Source organism: Rhinolophus ferrumequinum, chromosome 13 (assembly GCF_004115265.2).
Source record: "Rhinolophus ferrumequinum isolate MPI-CBG mRhiFer1 chromosome 13, mRhiFer1_v1.p, whole genome shotgun sequence".
Taxonomy (NCBI): domain Eukaryota; kingdom Metazoa; phylum Chordata; class Mammalia; order Chiroptera; family Rhinolophidae; genus Rhinolophus; species Rhinolophus ferrumequinum.
Window position 1 is genome coordinate 31,932,096 of NC_046296.1, and position 2,284 is coordinate 31,934,379.

The 2,284-nt window shown below is 37.7% G+C and overlaps 1 protein-coding gene across 1 annotated transcript; it reads right to left on the reverse strand.

The window, feature by feature from the left end:
- Nucleotides 1-277: 277 nt before the first annotated feature.
- Nucleotides 278-1,955, reverse strand: LOC117032797 (protein N-terminal asparagine amidohydrolase-like). Its single transcript, XM_033124434.1, is given in 4 exon segments — nt 278-412; nt 415-1,016; nt 1,019-1,225; nt 1,952-1,955. Coding segments are annotated over 4 exon segments (948 nt in total).
- Between the last annotated feature and the right edge of the window lie 329 nt (nt 1,956-2,284).

The window sequence follows — 2,284 nt, forward strand, 5'->3', positions numbered from 1 at the left end:
AAATTTCTACTTCTCATGTTTCAAGATAAATTCTAAATGAATTATATATTTAAATATTTAAAACATAAAATTACAAAATGAAAATATATGTAGATATTTGAATATTTTTTTCGCCTTTGCCAAGATTTTATTTTGAGTCATTTGAAAGACATTGAGTAAAGAAGGAGAGCCTAAGACTCAATAGATATAGATTCCAAATTCAAACTCATATTCTGTCCAACCCCCACCAATGGTCTCTGTCTTGCCAAAAAGTTGCTTTCTTTGGTCATTCCTATTTTCAGCTTCCTAGAGAAGAGATCTTTTCCCATAAGCCGTCTTCATTATTTGTTTGTTTGTTTTTTCTTTTCTTGTAGAGTAGAGCTTTATTTCCAGGAAATAGCTTGTTTGTTGGAGATGGGTATTTGTAAAAAAAACCATCAAGGTAGATCTAATGTGTTCAACAAAGTGGGAGGGCTCAGCTAGAGGTGAAGTGAAAAGGTTCTCTAGTATTTCCTTATCATCTTGCTGCAACCAGTCATCCCCACGTGGAGATGGCATCCAGGAATAGAGTCCAGTACGGAGTTGTCCTGTCCTTGAATCGTAAATACTAATCATCGGTTCTCCTGTTATATCTCGAGCAGCACGCAGCTCCTGCCCTGGACTGCGATCCTGGAAGGAGGTTCTGTAAATCTCGGCAGTTTTCATGTGGATAGCAACGCCATAAATTATTGGAAAGTGGTTTTCATTTTTTTCCTGGTCATTTAATTCTGTCACACATAATGTCACTAAGTGAATGTCACCTTTTTGACTGTCGAATTCGCTAAGAAGTTGATGAGTAAGTTTTTGTGACAACCGCCTATTACCACTGAAGCCGCCGACGAGGTACACTTCCAGCCTTCCACAGTGAGTGTGGTCAGAAAAGGATTTTATGGAGTTCGTGATCAAGGGGACCTCAGCTTTGGTGTTGGTTCCATCACAATGTGTCAAGCAGGTAGCCCCATTACTTGTGTGCCTCAGGATCACAATGTGACATGTGTAGCATCATCAGAACTTGGAATGGAGATGGAGCCTCCAGAAGCAGGTGGGCTTGGAGGAGGTCCCCCGTGGACTGTCGCAGCCACACTCACCGCCCCTGGACCACCACTGAAATTACCGAGGGAGCCGCCCAGGAGAGCCCTGGATGCGGAATCCCCACTTGCTGGATGCTCATGTCCCCCTGAATATTCTTGAAGTGAAGCAGGATGTCCTAAGTTTAATACCAAAAACAAAACTATACAAGGAAATGTTGATAGATTTGACTACATCAAAAATTTAAATTTCTAGATGTATAATTCCAGACATGTGGTGTAAACCAAATAATATTTCTGCACAGGATACCTGAAAATTCTGAACAAAACATTTTAAAAAACCTTTTAGCAGCATAGTGTAGATGGCAAGAAAATAAGAAAATTCTTCCAACACAAAAATAACGTAAAAGATAGACTCCAGAAAGATAATCAAGTACTAAAATGCACAGTTGCCTGGGCGCATATTGGTTATAGTTGCTGATTTCTGGCAGTTTAGAGATTTCAATTTTAATGAGAAACAGGAGACAGGATCAATTTAAAGCAGAAATTAAGATGCTTCCACAAAACTGATGTTATGAGAGGAGACATTCTAAGTGGAAAAGGCAAACTGCAAAAACAAACAAACAAACAAAACAAAACAAAAATCTTTCCTCCTGCCCCACAGAGGGTGGTACTCTGGATTATGGAGTCTGAATAAAAGAAAAAAGAAGAGAATTCCAGAAAACTCATAACTTCAAGTCAACTTTCATTTGCTTTAGTAACAGAACTCAATGGTTTCTATGCAGCCTGACGGGGTAAAAAAACCCAAACAGATTAAAGTAAATGAAAGTAGCTCTTGAGTTTGTAGTGTCCCAATTGGCTTGCAGAAGCAAATGAAAATTCTCTCTATAGAAGATACCTTTTACCCATCCGCATAGACTTTCCCCAGATAGCATTCCAGTGATTGTGAGCTCACAGATAAAAATCACAAAACACATCAGGAACAAAGCCACCATGAACAAGAGTCAGCAGAATAACCAAGTAATTCAATCAGGCTACAGAAATTGTTGGCCTTAGAATGATCAGATATTGAATAAAAAATATGTGAGATTAATGTGTTTAAAGAAAACAAGTATTGAAATTATGAAGAAATAGGAGACTATAAAAATGGACAGGATTCAAGAAATAAAATATTACTTCTAAGAATGAAAACTATAATAATTAAGATTAGAAACTTAATTGTCAGGTTAATCATCATA